The sequence below is a fragment of the Sciurus carolinensis genome, chromosome 12 (assembly GCF_902686445.1).
Source record: "Sciurus carolinensis chromosome 12, mSciCar1.2, whole genome shotgun sequence".
NCBI lineage: Eukaryota > Metazoa > Chordata > Mammalia > Rodentia > Sciuridae > Sciurus > Sciurus carolinensis.
Window position 1 is genome coordinate 7978793 of NC_062224.1, and position 18275 is coordinate 7997067.

General features: G+C 48.5%; 1 protein-coding gene across 2 annotated transcripts in view; it reads right to left on the bottom strand.

Annotated features, from left to right (window-relative positions):
- Positions 1-18275, bottom strand: part of Adarb2 (adenosine deaminase RNA specific B2 (inactive)) — a 481547-nt gene that overhangs the window by 135723 nt on the left and 327549 nt on the right. For both annotated transcript variants that reach the window (XM_047521791.1, XM_047521790.1), the window contains one exon: positions 6192-7099. In XM_047521791.1, the coding sequence (XP_047377747.1) occupies positions 6192-7099 (908 nt within the window). The remainder of the gene's footprint in view (positions 1-6191; positions 7100-18275) is intronic.

Sequence of the window (18275 nt, forward strand, 5' to 3'; positions counted from 1 at the left end):
CCTACGTTGTTCTTGTCAGGTCTTTTGATCACAGCAACGAGCAGCTGACTGAAACACTCACTTCCTGTACTAGATGGGATGAAAGGAAGGGATGAAGCTCAGGAAGGAAAGATGACTGTGTTGAATCAAATCTCATCACGTGGGTTGCTTTGAGAAGGGGGATGTTAAGGGATGGGGTAGCAGTGGGATTGAACATTGAGAGATGCATAATTTGGGGTTGGCTGAGGCATGGAGACAGCAGTCATCATAACCGATTTTCTCTGACTTGAATGGTGGCATAGAAGCACTTGTGTGTGCTACTGTTTTAAGTGGGAAATTAACAGATATATAAGCAATGCATAGAATGAGAGTAAACTATGAGTATCATTTTTTTTTTTTTTTTTTTGGTTTCTCCACAAAATTAGATGGAAATCCTTCATGGGTGAGTGGCAGCCTCCTACTCTAGGGTTGAGGATCACCTCCTCTCTGAGTCAGCTGCTTAGGTACCTTTTAAACTTGAATTCTATTGGAACTAGCTCCAGCTTTGAGGCTGAGCCCAGGTCAGTTCCACCGGAGGAAATACTTTTGATTCCTGACGCTTTCCAACTTTTTGAGGAGAGCAAAGTGGTGGTCAAGGTGCCACTCTCCAAGAAGTGAGAAGGGCAAGGGATGAGAGGCATCCCTACCTGCTGTCAGTGCCCCTCATCATCTGGGAAAACCTGTAAAGCTCAGAGACATGTCTCTTGAGACACCCTAGGTTTGCTGGTAAGTTTAGAGATTCAGCAGGAGATTGAGGTCTGTTTTGCTTGGGTGTCTTTGCAGTTGTTCTTCTGATCTGTTATCATGGTCTGTTGCTCTGGCAGATCCCTCAAGATGCCTTGAGGTCTGAATCTGCTCCCAACACCTCAGGGACATGTCAGAGCAGAGAAAATCTGCAACAATGTCAAACTACAGCTGCCTGTAAACTAGAATGCATGCTTTTGCCAAGGTGCAAAGAAATCAGCCTTTTTTGAGAAGCTCATTGGGAATCCAGGATCACTTCTTTCAGTCTGTAATGTCACAGAGCACCAGGTGTCAGCTCAGACATCATTCTGGAAGGGTCACATGCTGGACACTTGGCCAATGGCTGAATCAGCACTTACAGTCTCTTCCGGGAGTTGTGAGGAAGTGTGAGGGGACCCCTCATCTGTAGCCTAGTGAGAAGGACCCCGTGTGGGTGGACGTCCTGTCTAGGGAAACAGATCTGTTTTCAGGTAAACCAGCTCAGGCACAGGCGGTGGTAAGCGATTTCAAAGCTAGGCCAATGTGATTTCCACACCTATTCATTTTTAATCTAAGTCTATTTAAACTTTGAGGACCTTTCCATTGCTAATTTGTTATGGTGATATTAATGAATAGTTCTGCTCTACAGAAGTAAGAATGCTGCTTTTTTCAAATAAGATGAATTAGCACGTTGAGAATGAGATGGGAAAAACAATCTGTGGAGTGGTCGAAGGCAGCTGGGGTGTCACTTGGGTGCTCAGGAGTGGGACAGCGACATAGTGCAGTTTATCCTGTGTCCTGCGGTGCAGATGTTGCTGGAGTAGTCACAGACTTGATCCCCTGGGTCAGCAGTTAATTTGAGGAATACATTTCATGACATGGACCATGTGCAGTAGCTCTGATTCAATGTACTATAAAATGCCCAAGCCTTAAAAATTGGCTCATTTCAATTACTTTATATATTCCCATGTTTTCCCCACTCTTAATATTAATAGCTTCCAAGATCAGGACACAGAATAAGGTACTGAGCAACCACGTGGGACTGTTGAAGACTTGGCTAGGACTGAAGCGACAGGTATAATTTTCCCTAAAATGACCTTAAAGGACTCGGTCAAAGCAGCCAACCTTTCTGAGTTAGTTTCAAAGGTGTTCAAAATGGAAAAAAAATAAAAAAATAAATAATTGGTGATGAATGAGAAGTCTACAAATAAACCAATAAACTATTTTTTTCAGAGTTACTATGTGCATAGATGATTTTTACTTTTTTAAAAATAGCTTTACTATGGTATATTTTATTCTCTTTTCTAACTAGTTTTCATGGGAAGGAAATGCTGAAAAATAGACTTTTATTTCTGAATTTATGCTTTTATGAATTCAACTCTTTCCATGCTAGGCGTGGGAAGTGAAGACTGAAGAGAGAATAGGTTTTGTGATTTTATCATTTTTCATGACTACGCTTCCAAGGTAATGCGTATTTATATTCTCACATGGTCTTGTTCTTACTTCCAAGTATCTGGTTAGCCTGGAGGAATGTCGTACTAGTTGCAGATAAAGAAAACATGAAGAGGATTTGGATTGAGCCTCCCAGCTATCTCTTGGTGGGCACTGTCATTATCAATAGATATTTATAAGTCCCTGGCCTGCACACTCTGTCAGCATAGTAAACCTTACATGTTGACGTCTGTACCATGCTTTAAAGAATTTAATGGACACTTGGCTTAGCCCACTCTGGCCAAGAGTCAGATCTCAAGAAATTGAGGATGTGAGGCCAGCCTGGTTCTATGACACACCCCCAGGTCCAGGAAAGGGTGAGAATTCAGTTGTTGAAGAATCGCACTTGTGATTTAAACCTTCGTGGAGATTATCATGCTGTGGAACTTACTATTTCAGAATCCTGACTGCAAACAGGTCTGGATTATGAGCACAATGACTAAGATCACACACACAGACACACCGTACAGGAGGTAGGTTTGTGGAGGGGTCACTGCCTTACAATTGTTCTTGCTGGGGAGCAAGACCCTGCCCTGCTTTTTGACTGGGCCACCGCAGGTGGAGGCTGAGAGCAGCTTATGTTCTCAAAGTGCATAAGTCCCAGACAGAGCAGTTCTTCAACCAGGAATCAGAAGGAGTCTCCAAACAGGAGGCACTTGCTGGAAACGCACACTCCTGATCCTCACTGGAGAGCCCGCCATGTTTCTTCCAGCAGCATCTGAAACATGCCGCCCTAGCTATTCCTAATGAACTGTCACATGTGAAACACTCTCTTCAGGGACTATCACTTACAAAAGAGAATTCTTAGCAGGACAGTTTTGAAGCTTTGTTCCTAAGTCCCAATCATTGTTTAAAGCATTAAACAGACTCAGCATCTATGGGCAGCTATGGAAGTGACATTGGATCATTGAACTAGACCCTTGGTTTGTTGTCCTGCTGATCTGACTGCATGTGTGTGGCAGAATCTAAGAATTTGAGCAGAGAATATTAAATATTATTTTAAATATTTTTCAAGTTGCAGAAATTGTGTTCTTCCAACAGAGGGGCTTCCGTCATGCTTCTAATGCTGACTCTGGCAGAGGTGTCCTTGCTCCGTGGAGGCCAAGCCTGCCTTTTTCTGAGAGCGTAGGTACAGAGTGGAGAAGATGTCAGGTATGCTCTACCTGTGGCTGCTATTAGGAGAGAGGTTGCCTATGGGTCATGAAGGGCCATGCCTTTTGGGACTTAAAACTCCATAGTCATGCTGCCACTGGGACCAGGGGTCTGCCTGAGCCGGAAGCAAGATGAATGTGGATGGTCCATGATATATAGATGCGGGTTCATGGTGTATAGATGGTTCCCTGCACTGCTAACGAGGGGTTCGTGATGTGGAGACAGGGCTCTAAGACACACAGCGGAGTTCCTGGTTTGACGGGGTTTAGGCAGAGTAGGAAAGCAAAGCAGCATTTACAGCAACTCTTGAAAATCTTTGCTTTTGATTTTTTTCCCCCTAAATCCAGACCCCATCAGGACAGAATTTCTATTTTAACTGCCTCTGATTCCCTGTGCTGAGTCCCATGGTCATAGCTGGCCCCCACCCAGCTGAGGGGTGCACACTGTGAAGGGGCTGAGGGGGAGGGTAATGAGCCCCCACCCCCCGGCTTGGCGGCATGCCAGGTGGTGATGAATGGCCCGCAACCCTGACGCCGCTCTGTGCCCTTCATCATTCAGTCGGAGTGGTTAGCAGACTGTCAGGGAAAAATAATTTAGCAGCCGTGGCTTTAACTGATGTGCTGCATTCTGGGGTCAAATGACTATTACAAAGTGGTAGCGCTGCCTGGTTTCTCCATCGTGAGAGCTCAGGGCTGACAACATGAAAGAAGGAGGCATCACACCAAGGAGTCACTGACATCCTTCAATTTCTCATGGTGGGAAGCAGGAGAGATGGGCGGGGGAGGCAGAGGACATTTCCTACCAGGCAGAGGAATCCCGGCCTGGTTGAGGGCCCCCGGCAGGGCGCCAGCTCTCTGCAGCAGAGTCAGGTTGGATGAGAGTAAAACAGCAGTGGAAGCGGGTACAGAACACTGGTGGAGGCCTCTCCGAGAAAGTAGCAAGAGACACTCCCGGACCAAGGTCCTGCTGAAGGTCCATGTAGCCTCCGGGGGGACCAGTTGCTCTGCCCAGCCCTCCTCCAGGCAGCAGGGGTAAAGCAGGTTCATGGTTGCTTTGGCAAGTTTAGAGGGTGGATAATGGAGAAGCAGAACAGAAAAGAAACAGAGGAAAACAAACAAGATGGAGGCATAAGAAAAGAGAAATCCAAGTCCCAGAAGGGCCTCCTGGGAGATGCGCAGGGACCCGTATGGACGGAAGCTGTTCTTGCAGTTCCCTGTTTTCACTCGGATTGTGCATTTATTTATCGGTAAACCAAAAGGACAAGACAGATGGAGATTCTGGTCTAAGCCCCTCCCACCTGCTCCCCAGCATGACCATCAGGTTTTAGTAAACACTTGAACTTGAGTGAATGAGGTGGCAGGAGAAAGAGTCCTTCCTGGATCTGAGCACCTCATTTATCTAGTCTCTCTCTCCCCTTCCTGGGCTTTCTGAGAAGCGGAACCCCTGCTTTGCCCATTGTTCATACCCCGTCTACTCAGAGTCAAAAAATATGGAGTGAATGAACGAGAAAGTGGCTGCTCTACCTAGTCCTGCATCCACGTATGGGATCCCTGCATGCACTTTTTGTCTGGACGCGGTGTCCCTGAGCACGCAGCTGAGGTTTTGGTGGCACTCCGCTTTCTTGAACAGATTTATAATCTCCCACCACAAAATAATGGATTCCTTTCTAGGTGTTGCCATGTGACGATGGTGGCCATCACAGAAATAACTTACAATTATCAAGTACTTATGATGAATCCCGCACGGGGCTAAGTGCCTTTTAACTATGTAAAGCGTTTCTTTCCTTGATTGATGCCTAAAATGAATAAAGATAATTTTTCTGTATCTGCTACATTAGTGATGCCCACAAATAATTCTCACAATGATAAGAGAAAAGATAATTTGCATAAATAAGCAATTACAAGACTTGGCAGAATAAGGCTGTTTTAAAATGGGATGAGAATAGTTCCTGCCACCCAAGCAATGCTAAAAAATGCTTCTTCAACGGGTGAAGGTAAGCTTCCGTAGGAAAGCAGAGCCAGGATGGTGCATGCAAAGGCCAGGGAAATGGTGGTCAAGGGAGACCCCAGAGGTTAATTTTCATTTCCACACTCTCCTGCCTTCCGGCACATATTTGCCCTCTGACCCTGAGACTCCGCCAGGGTCCTAGGGAGGCGCCTCCACCTGGCCTGCATCTAGGGCCCCAGAGACACTGGCCTCCATTCTGACAATCCCTACCTTCTTAGTGTCCCCAGACGCCCTGGCTAGAAACTCAACCCAGACCCCAATACAACTCACGCATGTCACCTTCTGCTCTTTTCTGCTGCCTGCTGAGTTACTGAAGGACCTGGCCAACAAAACCTGCCCTTCCTGTGTTGTGACCCTCTCAGTGGGGACAGACAGGCCCCGTCCAGTCTCCACTCGTTCCCTCCACCCTGGCTGCCCTTTCTCCCTGGTGTGTGGCATCGTCATTGTACAAATCACCTGGCTTCGTGAGTTCTCTCATCACCTCTGCTAAGCTGGAGCATTGACACTCTCCTTCCTCCATTTATTCCTTTATTTCCTTTAAAAAAATTTTTTTTTTATTTGTTCTAATTAGTTATATTTATTTCCTCTATTCTCATGATTCTCTCACTCCAAAAAGTCTGGAAACTGCTCTCAATAGGGTCAGGAAAGGGAGACTTCAGGAGAGCAAGCTCTCGGGGAGGCACCCCGCGCCCAGCTGCAGGAGGAGTGGGCCTGCCCAGTGTCCCGTCAGGGCCAGTAGCCCCAGCTCACATCCATCCCAGCACACGTCCACGTGCAGGCAGCTGCCTGAGAAATCTCACCTGTGGCAAGAGGTTACTTTTACTCCTGCTGGGGGTGTGGCCGGGCAGCCGGATGTCGAAGAGGGCCTGCAGGGCGGCCTGTGCGGCCTGGCCCTTGGCCAGCTTCTTGCTGCGTCCTGAGCCTTCGAACGTCCTCCCGTCCACGCACACGGCCATGACGAAGCTCTTGGCTCGGGGCTTCTCGGCCGCCTCGGAGAGGCACACGTACCGCAGGCCCGAGCGCAGCTCATTCAGCACTACCACTGGGTTCCTCTCACCCAGGGCTGCGGGGGCCGGTCTGGCCCTGTCTGGCCGGGCCTGGCCCATGAGGTCCAAAGTGTGGTAGAGTAGCCGCCCTTGCCGGTAGGCTGTGGAGAGCAGCTCGGTGTCCACCGGGCGGCAGTTTGGGAAGTCCTCGCTGGGTGTGGACGGCTCAAACTCCTTGAACAGCGTGTCTGGGAAGTCAGCCTGGTCAGAGGTGAAGTCCGTGCATGGGCTGGTGCCGCTGCCCATGGCCAGGTGGGCCTGGCAAGCATTGGGGAACTGCACAAAGGACTTCAGCGCCAGCTCTGCCGCCCGCATCTTGGCTTTCTTCTTGGTGGGCCCCGTGCCCTCAAATGTGAGCCCATTCACTTCCACAGCCACGGCAAAGACAGGGGCGTGCACGGGGCCTGTCTGCGACACCATCCGGAACTGGAGGCCTGGCTTCAGCTCGTGCAGCTGGACCAGTGCGTTCTTGGGCGTCATCGACCAGGAGAGCTTCTTCCAGATCAGCTGCAGTTTGCAGAAATGGCCCCCATTCCCTTCCTCCAGGGGCCTTTTCCTTTTTATGCTGGGTGTGCTTCCTCTGGCCCTGTCCCCTGGTGGCAGGGGCCTGGTTCCCAGGTTGCTCACATTACGGTTTTCCTTCACTTCAGTGCTGCTGGTACCTGGAGGTGAGAACAAATTAGTCATGACCTAGGGCATTGGCAGGTCGCCACTAGTGACAGATACTATTACTAATGACCATGTTGTGGAACTTGAAATCCATTCCTATGAAGTCCTTACCAGCAGAACCATAGCTGGGCGTGTCAAATGTGCTCTAATGGCCTATGCCGATGTGAGGAATGAGTACCTGTGGGGACTAGGTGTCCATGGAAGGAAGGACCCGCATCCCGGGCACCTCTTGGCTGAGCTTGAGAAGAAGCAGAGAGGAGGAAGTGGGTAGGAGCATATCCTGCTCATGTCTCCCTGCCAGAGGGCGGTCTGTGATATCATTGCCCATGAGGTACCCTCCCTCCTGTCTGCCAGTGCCTCCCTCAGAACCAAAAAGACACAAGGCCCTTCCTGTCTATGGGTTTTGGGCCACATCAAAGGCCTTTCCTACAATGAGGAGACCCTTCCATTCCCACTTACTGCCAGGATCTCCAGGATCAGTACCTGATGCCTGTGATACCTCCAACACCCCCAGAAACAGGGCTCTGTTGGTGACACGCTTGGCGATATTCAGTCCCTAATTCACATGGGAGGTGAGAAAGGCCGGGGTCTCCTGAGGCCTCAGGAGGAGGGGGCAGCTGGGAGCCAGCCAAGCGGAGGTGCACAGCATGCTACCTGCTTTGGACAGTCATTTCGGGCGCTGAGGCACAGCAACTGTGTGCACGTAAGAATGACAGAGCAGAGAGTGGAGCCGGGGATGATGTGACCCGAGTGTGAGCTATTTACTACTTGGCCTTCCAGAAAAGTGTTTCCCAGCTCCATCCTGGAGGAAACAATCCAGAGGCTTCTTCCAGGGCCACAGGTGCTGGGCACGGCTTCTGACTACTGGAATCACCCAGGGTTTTTGGAAAGTCAGCAAGCACACCAAGTCCTTCATTCCCTGGGAACTGCATTGATTTAAGGTAAACAGTCAGTGTGTCCACGTGATGGGGTGAGAACCATGGGTCTGAATGAGCCCTTGGGGCTGCTCCAGGCAGCCAGGTTGGTGGTGACAGCAGGACCCTGCTTGCAGGGACCCTCTGAGAGTCTTGCCATTTATTCAGCTGGGCAAACATTGAAAACAGGCTAACAGTGCTGGAGTATTTTGAAGGCTATGCACCTACAGATCCGTGGTGGTGAACACAGGCACAACTCCTTTGGAAAGCATTTGGGGAGCAATCGGTGAGATTCATGAGGTGCACACCCTACTCAACAATTCTGCTGCTCAGGCTTCATTGGAGAGAAACTTCACACACAAAAACAGATGAACAAAGACGTTCATTGCAGCATTGAAAATTTAGAAAATGCTTAAGTTTCCACAGTTAGAAGAATGGTAATAAATGGTAGTATAATCATGTTACAGAATAATGTATAGCAATTGTATCAGATGGACTATATCTATATGGCTCAGTATAGATAAATCTCAGAAATAAAATGTTAGGTGACAAGATCAACTTGCAGAACAATCCAGGGTAGGATATCATAAATATGAATGATAAGAACACCAGCATTATATAGTGCTCATATAATCACATCTGTGTGGCCAAGCTGCAGATAACTGTACAATAGGCACATTCCAACATCCCCCCTGGGAAACAAGGGAGGGAAATGGAATAAGAGGGCAGAGGCTGACCTCATTTGTATCTGTAATGTTTTATGCCTTCTGCAAAACATTATTTGAAGTAAATTTAGTAAAATCATTACTTGTTAACTGTAGGTGATGGATGAATTTAGAGGTCATTGAATTTTTCTGGACTGGTCATCTTGGGCCACTGTTTCCTGATAAAGCTGTTCCATTTAGAAAATCTCAGTTGTGAATTACCACATGACCTCCTGAGGCCCTAGTGCCCTTTACTGGGAAGTATGCATCTGAAATGCTAAGCTCAAGTTTGCTGTAAAATACCCTGAGAATCCTGGCGTGAACAGTCCTGTTGCCTTTATTCCAGAATCTGCTATGTTTTTTCTTCCTCCCATCAGCCCTGGGGTTGCATAGTGTGGTCACCACCTTATAGGTGGGGAAACTCAGGCTCAAAGAGGTGAAGTAGCTTCCAAAGCTTATGCAGCTTGGTAATGGGCTCATATGCTTCAATCCTAGGAGTCACAGATTCCCCCCATCTGTGCTGTTGCTACAAAGGTAATTTTTATGGATGCTGACTAGTTCCCTCATTTTCATGGCCATTGTATAGTGACACCCCTTTGGGGGCTCTTTGGAAGATCATGATAAAGCTGAGGTCATAGTCTGCCTCTCATGCGGTGGGTGGGTGAGCTGACCTGGCCAGGCAGGACCACAGACACGATTTCATTATACCCTTTGCATGTGTTCTCAGGAACTGGGAGGTCTTGTCTCTACTGCGGGTTTCAAATGAGATTTTTCTTTCATCAAGCAAGTAGAAACTCAAGGTGATTTTTAAAAAATAATTAGAACTTTATTTTTAAAATTTGTTCTAGTTATACAAGACAGTCGAATGCACTTATGCATTTTGATAAATCATACAAAAATGGGGTGTAATTTCTCATTTTTCTGATCGTGCATATTGCAGGATCACATGGGTCGTGCAGTCATATATGTACACGAGGTAATACTGTCTGTTTCACTCTACTGTCCTTCCTATCCCTGCACCCCTTCACTCCCCTCTACCTACTCCAAAGTAACTCTGTTCTTCCCCAGCGCCCCTTGTCCCTATTGTGAATTAGCTTCGCGGTGGTATTTACAGCTCACCCACAGCTTTAGCACAGACGCTGAGACCTGGCTGGATGTTGGCATGTGAACCAGCTTCCCTCCTGCAGCCTGGGAGCTGTGCAGGGTGAGACCCGGACTCACCTGAGCTCCCCAACCCTTGGCTTGTGACATTGTTATTGGAGGATAATAAAGAAAGAAGTACAATTTGCCAGGCACAAAAGACGCCTTTGAAAATCAGGTGCCTTCGAGAACTATGTGAACTTGAACTTGCGAGAGTGTTTTTCTCAGCGCGTGCTGCCTCCTCTTATCTGTCACGCAGCCACAGGTCTCTATGAAGACGCTGTGCCGGCAGGAGGCGCTAGGCTCTGCTTGGAAAGAGATCTCAACTTCTGCAGGTTTAATTTTCTAAGTTGTGAAGTACTTCTATTTCTTGTTTCTATCAATTTCCTTCTAGTTTTGCCTCTAAAACACCATAGATTTGGGGAGGTTATTTTATTCGGAAGCATGCATCTGGGAACTTTATACGTTGTAGGTGTGTAACTTTCATTGACAATCCATTTCAGTCGAAATAAACAGCAAGCGCTGAACCTCAACCATTTTTGTTAGTCATTATGCACTTTGGGTATACACGCACTCAGCAACGAGCTCTGCCATTAAGGGTAGTTCAAGTCAGAGGGGAGCAGATCAGATTAGCTGTTGTGATTTTCCGAACTGCACTTACAAATGGAAAAAGGAACAAACAATACCATTCCCAAACCCCATGCTAGATTGCCTGGAACTTGCTCGGAGCACTCTAATTTCTTATTGATTTCTTACAATGTGGGGATTGAGTAAGACTGTTAGTGTGATTAAAGTGGCCAGCATATCAGATGACCTCTGTTGTATCTTAGAGAAAGGCAGCTCACAGCACAATGCTTTCCCCCAAATTCCCTCTTCCCTCTTCCCTTCCATAGCTCTCGGCATCCTATGACAGCTGCAGTTGAGGTTTTCTATGGCGTAAACCACTGTTTTGCGGAGCCCTGTCTTAATAATAACAACGCATAAAGGGTGCGGACTCTGGACTCCACCTTGACACGAGCTAGAGTCTCCCAGGAGGTAGTACCCACTGTTAAAGAGCTTGGCAGCCTTTCCATGGGCCCTCGTGCTGAACTGGCCCACAGAGCCCAGTGGGCACAGCAAGGCCAGCTGGGGCCTGGGCTCTGGTCTCTGTCCTGGGAGCCTTGGAATGTGAGAGGATGCAGTGACTGCCCCACAGAGTCTGAGGTCCAGTAGGTGAGAGAGCAAATGACTCCTTGGTCTTTTATGTCCATGTGGCTGTGAGTGGCCACTCTATCTGTCCAAACTCCATTTTTTTGAAGCTAGAAGATGAGGATTTTAATAGTATTGCTTATAAGGTGAATAAGTATGACTTAAGTTAGCACATATAGTGGACTTAGCAAAAAGCCTCCCACAGGGGACAGTCTTTTTTAATTCTAGCAGGGAAATGGTGGTTGGGAGACTTCTCATCTGTTTCCTTTTGTTCTCACCCTGTGTATTTATTTGCTGGGATTCTCCATCAATTTTTCCAGAAATTCCAGTACACTCCAGAAAGAGGGGTGAATAGCCCCCTCATCTCTGGTGTGCTGGTTGGAGATCATGGTCCACCACCTGGAAAGCCTTCTGCTCCCTCCTGTGTGGCCAAGGAGTGACCCTGGCGTCTCCTCACACAGCACAGCCCCTGTCTCTCTTGACTGGCAAGGCAGACATTTGTTCTCACACACTTTCCAGAACCTGCTGAGCACCAGTGCAGAGGAAGCAAAAACCTAGTCTTTTTGGGGAGGGCATGTGGGTACAGTGGGAGGAGCATAGACACGGGTCGTCCTCCTGCAGTGACAACCTCAGGCCCTGGGAGAGGGCATGAGCCCAGCTCAGCCTCATGGGGTGACCCTTCCCTGCTGCGAAGCTGCTGGAAGTTACTGGAGCCCAGTCACCAAGAAGCCGGTGACGAGTCCAGGCTCCTGGGGCAGCAGTTCTGCAAGGCCTTCTCAGGCCTCCAACCCCGAGTTTCCAGGCTAACATTCTCCTCTTCCACTCGGAAGGCGTTACGTACCTTACACTCCCCTTCTCTGACCCAGGAGATTATGCCCATTGTTTTCTCCATTTAGCTAATAGGTTTCACATACTCAAATGTCATATATAATAACCCACAGATGAAAGGTCCGGAGACCCGGGAAGCTCTTACTGGTAATAGGGGCCAGGGCAGCTTCTTGTTGATGCACACGCTTGGGGCCATCCCTGTACCTTGGAACCTTGGGGACTCCCAGAGAGTCCTCTACTTCCTGTCCTTGGGGGTCTGTGCACACACCAAGCCACACTTGGGCTGTGAGGGGACACTGGGGACTCTTTGCTTGTTCCTCTCCTTCCTGCTGCTTGGGAACTGCTCCCTCCGGATGTACCACAAACCTATACACCTTTACTCCTTTCTCTGAGTATTTCTGAGGGTGCCTCTGGTGGATTTGGTGTTTGCCTGTTGGCCGAGAGTAGATTTAAGGTGCTGTTAACACATACACATACACACACACACACACACACAAGCACATGTGATGTGGAAAATGAATATGTTAATTGCTTAACTGCAGTAATCATTTCACCATGCAATAGGTTTGTGTGTGTGTATACCCAATCATCATGTCACACACCTGAAATAAATACAATAAAAAAGAAAAGGAAAAGGAAATTCGACTTAGCCTCATGTGGGCCTGGTTAACCTGACGGACAGATGGATGTTTTTCCTCCCGCCGGGCTGGGCCGGGGACGGGCCGGGGACACACTGTTTCTGAGTTGGTCCCTCAGGTTCTGAGCCCTGGAGCTGTTCCAGCAGGCCTGCGCTTTCCCTGGCTGTTGCTTTTAATGTTTTGACCCGTCCCCGGCTGGAGGTTTGGCCTTTTCTCAGGAACCACTCACCGAACCTCATGGCACAGATTGGTGAACTGGTTTGCTTGTCCCTGGAGGCCAGCAGTGGGGCTCTGAGCTCCCCACACGCTGGCCGTAAGACCTCGGCCATTATGGCTTCAGGAACTCAGGAGCCTCTCTCGTGGTTCACAAACAGAACCTTCCACCTGGGTCTTGTTGGGAGCCCAGTGGATGCCACGCGGGTAAGGGTTTGACACCATGTGCCAGTTGTTGCGGGGACTGCAGATGCTCATTCTGCTGTCGGAATGAAGGGTAATCACGACCACCCAAGAGTCCAACCGTCAGTCACCACAGCCTTTGAGGGCAGGAAGCACATTGCCTGGGATTCTCCTGGAGGTTCTGGGATGGCAGGATTTGTGGTAACATTGGTTCTGAAAGTGCAGGTGTGCACACTTAGAATAATTCAGATGGATGGCTGATAATAGGACGTAAGAATTGGTGGTCCTTTAATTCCTCTCTGAATTCATTCTCCAAAATAATTCTTATTCTTGTCAATCGATACTCATAGACTCATAGGATGTTAGAGTGGGAAGTAGCTCTGTAAGACACTGTCTCTTTACTGGTGGTGGTGGTGGGACTAGCCAACCTTAGAATTCATGTGAAGGTCTCCACCCCAGCTACTCTCTCTCTCTCTCTCTCTCTCCTATGTGCACAGACGTGCACACACATACACACTCACACACACACACACACACACACTCACACACACACACACACTCATCATCACCATTGGCTAATGCTTCTCAGGGTCACCAACTTGGGCTTGAAGTATTTGCTTCTTACCCACTCACAGAGGGTTCCAGCAGATAAATGGCACCTGAGCATGCAGCCTAGCCAGAGCCTGGGTATGTGCATGGGCACCCACTTGGACGGGGAGGCTGAGAGGGGATCAGAATGCTTTGGTGGTTCTGGGGTGGGCAGGGCACCTCCACTAACCTCACCTGCCCTGGTGGGGCTCATACCACATTTATTCCCCCTGGGAAAATTCCTGACCGGATTCCAAATACCTTCCATAAGAAATCCACCCCCACTGAGACTTGGGTAGCGTCCTGAGTGGCACAGTCATGCACACGTCCCTTCAGCCTAGACACGCTGGCAAATGGTCTCATTCTACAAGACGGTATTAAAAGGAGCTGTCTGTGAACTGCAGCTTCTATAAGGTCTTTTCAGAGAGTCGCATGTGTCCCTCCATTGTGGAAATGAGAAAAAAGGCAGGTAAATAACTCCCGACTACATTAGATAAATACCATAAGCAGTAATAGGACAATCATGAGCAATTTGAAGACTGCCAGGCGCTAAAAGAAAACGTCGAAGTCAGGGAGGCATCTATACGGGAAAGTGTAAAATGAAATGATTTCCATTCTGCTTCTCTCACACATGGACTTGTCTCCTGAGCCTCATAAGCACATTATCTCATTTGACAAAAAGTGTCAGCAAATGCAGTGCTAACTTTGAAGGTTTAATGTACTAAAAGAATTGCATTTTGGGGAGGAAGAGCAAAATTTTCTATTGGCATACCTGTGACTAAATTTTACAGTGAGTGGAATTATATTCTTTGGGATTGGTTATGTTGGATAACCTGGGTTGCCACATTTAAAAGTGGGGACACCAGGTGGAGGCTGGGGTCTTTGGATGGAATCTCATTACTATCATCCATCTGACGTGTGTGCAGGAGCCTGGGCTTGCTCACGGCTTTATTTATGGGCCTTCTCCTCCTCCACCGGCTCCCTTGCGAACCAGCATCCGCGGCCTGGTCATTATGCACAGCCGGCTCCCCTCCTGGGTTGGCATCATTGGGATCACATGCATCACTAATAATGACACAGCCGTGTCTGCCAGGTCAGGAGGGCTCCAGAGAACCAGCCATCCGAGGCGCCACGCTACATTTGAAGAGATAATATTGTTCCTGGTGAAGGTTATTCTGCTGCCAAGCAGCTCCAGTTAACAAAAAGGAGCAACCCTTCCTCTACGTGGCAGAGCTTATTGGTGGGAGTGGCAGGTGGCTCGGGGTCACACAGGAGGAAGGGCTTGGTGCGTAAGAAGGCTTACACGCTAGGGCGCATGCCTGGAGGCCTTGGGTTGGGGTTGGCAGAAGGCAGCCTGGTCCTGGTGTTTGCTGGTTACATGTGTCATGACGATGCATCAGGATGGACAGTTGGCAGATGACCCATGACCCCATGAAGCCATGCTGCAAGTGCACACGATTCAGGGGTAGGTGCTATGGCAGGTGAAGAGACTCCCTCCACCAGGTTCCCAAGGGTGCAGGTGTGGGATTTGAGAACAGTCTACAAGTCTTGGTCTGGGTCATTCCTCGAGGGATCTGGGTTGAATCTCAACCTCTGGGCAGTGGTTAGCAGAGGGGATGGAGCCAATGTTGGAAGAAAAAAGGTTTCCAGAGCTAAACACAAAAGGCAGATGTATCTTAAAATCATGGTATTGAATGGGCATCTCTCAGCCCGAACCCAGGCTGCTGGTGATTGGTTTCCGGAGGGCCCTTCTTGACATCACCTCCCTCAGGTGGAGTGTGTATGTGCTGTGTGTCCTCGTTTCCTGTTCCCTCTCACTGCCTTTAAAAGGAGTGACTCACAGCTTCGGGACAGGTTCCCCGGGCAGTGGCAGGGAAGCACAGCTGATTCCTGAATTGTCCAACTCACGCAATGGTTAGATGTGAACTGTCTTCACATCAGAGCAGTCTGGACACAACAGACCCCCAGGATGAAAGGGCACAAGATGTGAGGCTGCAGAGCAGGATCACATGTGTGTCCTCCATGCATCGGTGTCCCCTGCACACGTACACACACGTGGAGGCTCACATCACACATTACACACATGTACAGACACCACACACTACATGTTCACATGCACATCATACAAACATACACACATACTCCCCCAACACACACACACACACACACACACACACACAGCTAAAACACACATCACACAAACATACGCACATACAACCCACAACACACACACACACACACACACACAGCTAAAACACACACCACACATACGCACATACAACCCACAACACACACACACACACACACACATACACACACACCTAAATCACACACCATATCCACAATATCTCTCCCCATTTTCCAGTGTCATTCGGACAGCAAATCAGTAAGATTGCATTGACAATACTGGGAGGGAACTACTAAGTTATGTCCAATTAATTTGGAGGTCTGTCTTTAAACAATATGATGATAACATTTTCTAAGTTAATTAACAGCATCTATACAAAAGGAGGAAGTCAATCCATTGATTGAAAATGAGGTTCCCAAGCATTTCTAAAACTTTTTAACATATAATAAACAATTAGGAGTTATTTGTATCTGGAAGTTTCTACCCATTGACCAATAAACGAAATTGGGGGAAACAGGTGTAATTATGAGCATTAGCCCATCTTGACTGAGCGCTTCTGGTGTCCTAGGACCTTGCCTCTCCTTAACTTTGTGATTCAGGTCGTTGACGACCCTCCTCTTACAAACGAGGCACCGAGGCTCCCAGAGGTGAGATTCGTGGTCCGAGTTTGTGGGGCTGGCCCATTGGAGGGTAGGAGTGCCTCCCACCTACCTGGAGCCCGCACGAGGCTCTGCTCTCCCAACCGCGCCAGCAGCAGGAGGGTCTGTATCAGCTGTGGGATGGTGGTGGGGGGAGCCCCCCCAGCAGGGTCACTCTTTCAACACCTCAGGAGCAGAGCAGGAACTTTGCAAAAGCTCCAGACAGTTAATTTCTCAAGGTCTCGGGCCTCTGGCTGCTATTCAAAGGTGGCTTTTGTGTTTCTGAAAATTAAAAACCACTTTCTCCACTTCCCAAGCATTTTCTATCGCTTGCTACTTCCTCTCTCTTTCCCCTGGGGAGACTGGATGCCCCCGGCTTCCAGCAGCTCCAGCAGGAGACAGCAGTCGGCGGAGTGGGAGTTCCCGCCAGGAGTGTCCCATACAGCGCTGCCTACACATCAGAACGCCACACGATCTGCATACACACTCAGATTTCTCTCTCCGTGTACTAAAGGTTTCTGAAATAACTCAATAACTCGGCTGGTCTGGAAATTTTCCAATTTAGATCACAAGAGAATAGAAACAGCCATTTGTCAACCGCATGCCTTGCTGAGGAGGGAGTCCGGAAGTCAGGGCTAAGAGCCCCATCTGGTTCCAGGGGAGTCCTGCCCTCTTCCCCATCCCTTCACTTGCTCCTCCAGAACATGAAGGGATCCAAGCTGAGGATCATGAGCATTTGTTCTGCTTCTGACCTCGGGTGATTCTATGATTTTGCTTTTGTAGAGTAAGACAGGGAATAAACTCAGTTTTCAATAGCGTTAATAATTACGTTGCCTGAGCTGGGCATGGTGGTGTACCCCAGTGACTTGGGAGCTGAGGCAGGGGGGGTCACAAGTTAAACCCAGCCTGGGCAACAGAACAAAATCCCATCTCAGAATAAAAAATGACTGGGCACTAGCTCAGCGGAAGAGTGCTTCCTTTCGAGACCAAGGCTCTGGGTTCCTATACTAGTGCTGGAGCTGGATTGTCCACAATAGATGTGCTGATTCTTAAAATCTGATGGCGAGATGGACAACATTCCTATGGAAACCCCTGCCACAGCTTTTTGGGGTCCAAGCAACAACCCTGGCTGCCACCAATAGACATCTTGCTTCCTCTCCAACCCTCAATCAGCACATTTTAGTTGGAAAAAGGAGCCTATCTGTTAGGTGTTCATATGGTTTGGAATGTTTTCTCCCCTCTTTTAGATGCTTGACAATATGCTGGAAGTGAGAGGAGAGTGTAGCTTAAGCCCAGGGCTTCCAGGATTCTCTTTCTCTCTCCCTCACTATCTCTCTCTCTCTCACACACACACACACTCACACACACGTGCACATGCATGCACACACAGTACCGGCAATGTCTACTCTGGCTGTCCTTATTGAGCTGAGCAGAAGAGACTGCTTGGACCCCCTTTCCTAACCAGCTTTGTTTAAAATAGGATCCTGATGCTGTTGCTCTGGCGCTTCTCCAGTTTCATGCAACAGAACTATTTCCACACAGAGTCTCTAGTCCAGCCCTTTCCCTGTTCAATAATTGTAAAACCAGGTTTTAAGACACTATCGTCATTTTCCCTTTTTGGTTTGAAGAGGAAAACACAGGAAAGGGAGAAGGAGATGACTTAAGAAAACTGGATTATTTCCTACCATCTCTGGGGCCCTTAGTCACATAGAAATTACAGATATATTCCTGCCCCCAAAGTAAGAGTGGGACTCCAGGTAAGGATGAGGAGGCAACTCCAGGTAAGGCATGGTGAGGCTGGGACAGTGGGTGAGGACAGGACTCTGGATTAGAATTAGTCTGTGGGTAAGAATCCAAGTGAAGACAGGATTCCAGATAAGGATGGGACTCCATGTGAGAATGGAGCATGGAAGTCCAGGTAAGACACAGGACTGTGGTGGGGATAGGATTCTGGGTAAGGATGGGTTTTCAGGTAATGGTGGTCTCCAGGTGAGCTTGGGATTCCAG